This window comes from Eimeria acervulina, genomic scaffold, assembly GCF_000499425.1.
Source record: "Eimeria acervulina Houghton genomic scaffold, Eah_scaff1492, whole genome shotgun sequence".
Taxonomy (NCBI): domain Eukaryota; phylum Apicomplexa; class Conoidasida; order Eucoccidiorida; family Eimeriidae; genus Eimeria; species Eimeria acervulina.
In genome coordinates, this window is record NW_013550218.1 from 1 (window position 1) to 2140 (window position 2140).

General features: G+C 39.7%; 1 protein-coding gene across 1 annotated transcript; it reads right to left on the bottom strand.

Moving 5' to 3' along the window:
• Nucleotides 1-1042: 1042 nt before the first annotated feature.
• On the bottom strand, nucleotides 1043-1804 carry EAH_00060300 (hypothetical protein, conserved; the record flags this gene model as incomplete). Its single annotated transcript, XM_013397085.1, has 1 exon — nucleotides 1043-1804. One exon carries the CDS (start codon nucleotides 1802-1804, stop codon nucleotides 1043-1045), a length of 762 nt encoding a protein of 253 aa, XP_013252539.1.
• Nucleotides 1805-2140: the final 336 nt, after the last annotated feature.

Sequence of the window (2140 nt, forward strand, 5' to 3'; positions counted from 1 at the left end):
ATTGATATATATATTTAAATGATTCCCTGCATTTCTGTACTCCTCTTAACTTTTGTTATTTTCAACAGCGTTCACCGCCTCCTATACAATAAGAGCTGCTGCAGCAACAGCTGCTGCAGCAACAGCAGCTAGTTAGTTGCTGCAGCAACAGCTGCTGCAGCAACAGCAGCTAGTTAGTTGCTGCAGCAGCTGTTGCTGGTGCTGCTGCTTCAGTACTTTAGCAGCAGTAGGAGTACTCGCTTATCTCTTTTCAGCTGTCTGCGCGGTTTGCGTCTCTCTAACCACTAGCTAGCTAGCTAGCTGCCTCTCTGTCTATTTAGTTGTCTCTAGATCTCTGTCTGTATGCCTAGCTAGCTAGCTAGCTAGCTAGCTGGCTGCCTCTGCTTCTCTACATAGCTGTCTATCTGTCTCTATAACTAATTAGCTGTTTGTCTTTCTAGATAGCTAGCTGCTTGTCCTTCTAGCTAGCTAGCTAGCTAGCTAGCTAGCTAGCTAGCTAGCTAGCTAGCTGCTCGTCTACTAAAGGAATCCCTCTCTTCTCGTTTATTCATTTTGAGGTTTTGTTCGCTGTATACTTAAATAAATAAATCTCTAAAATAAACAAATAAACAACCCAACTAACCGCATGCATGCAGCATGCAGATATGTTGAGTGTATATGATGCCTATATATAGGTGTATGTATATATATATATATATATATATACATATATGTATATACATATATATGTATGTTTATATTTACATATATATGTGCCTATATTTCATATTATATAAATATATATATATATATATATATATTTAAATGCATGCATGCATATATATTGAATATATGCCTGCATATCGAATGCATGCGTCTACAATGATATATATATATATATATATATATATATATATATATTTATATTTATTTATATATATTTATATACCATATTAAATGCATGCGTCTAGCGACTAAAATACTACAAAGAGCGACGCTTCAGCAACGTAGCAGCATGTGCTGCTTCTGCTGCTGCTGCTTCTGCTGCTGCTGCTCTTCTGCTTTAAGGGGTTCTTGGTCTTGAGCTGAATAGCCTCCTTCTTCTTTCTGCGTCTCTATCAACATGTTCTCTTGTCTCCTGCACTCTGGGGTGGTCCATATATTCTTTTAACATTTCTTCTCGTCTTTGTCTTTCAGTTTTTTTGTTGCCTTCTTCAACTTTAGATCCTAATAAATTCCTTACTCTATCTGCTTTTCCTGGTGTTCTTGTCACGTTTAAACCTAATGCTTGTCTTCGTGTTTGTTCATCTCTGTCCTCAGCGTCTTGCGATCGGGCTTTTACTAAGCCGGACGGCGGCATCCCTCGGGTTTCTACTCTTCTTCTTTTAGGGCTGCCTCCTGAACCCTCTGCAGCAGCTAAATATCTTGCTGCAGCGTCTGATGGAGGCCTCTTACGAGTACCTGCTGAAGGTCCTGGCTGAGGTGAGGAAGGAGGTGAAGATGAAGGTGATGAAGTGTCTGAAGATGCACCGCCTTCAGCAGGAGATGAGGGGGATGCACTCCCGCTGCTGCTGCTGCTGCTGCTGCTGCTGCTGCTGCCTTCTTCATCAGAAGAAGAGCCTGGATCTGCAGCTGCCTCGGCAAAAGAGAGGTAGGGGTCAGAGCTTTCATTTATTAACGCATCGTCTCCTTCTGAATACTCTGCTTGAATAGCAGATAAAGAATGTGAAGGAGACAGAGCTGAGACAGGGGGTGAGAAAGTAAAGAAGGCTGCAGCAGCAATAAAGCTAGCTAGCAGTAAGCAACAGGGGATAGGACGCTTCATTGTGGTGTCTATACACTGTGAAAGAAGAGAAAACTCAAGAAAAATATTATAATTTAACTCAAAATATTCAATAGAATTAAATTCACACTGAATTTAAATGAAGAAACATCTCTACAACTGCAAATATATACTTTTTATCACAGCAGCTGTACACTGAGTCAATAGCTAAGGAGGGAGACCTCGCCATTGCTGCTGCTAGCTTAAATTGCTGTCTTCTTTTGCTTCTTTTCTGCTTATTTTCATTTAAAATACCTTTTTATTTACCTTTTTTTCATTTACTCTCTTTTATTTTAATATATCTACGCTTTTTTACTGCTTAATTCTCTACTCTAAGCT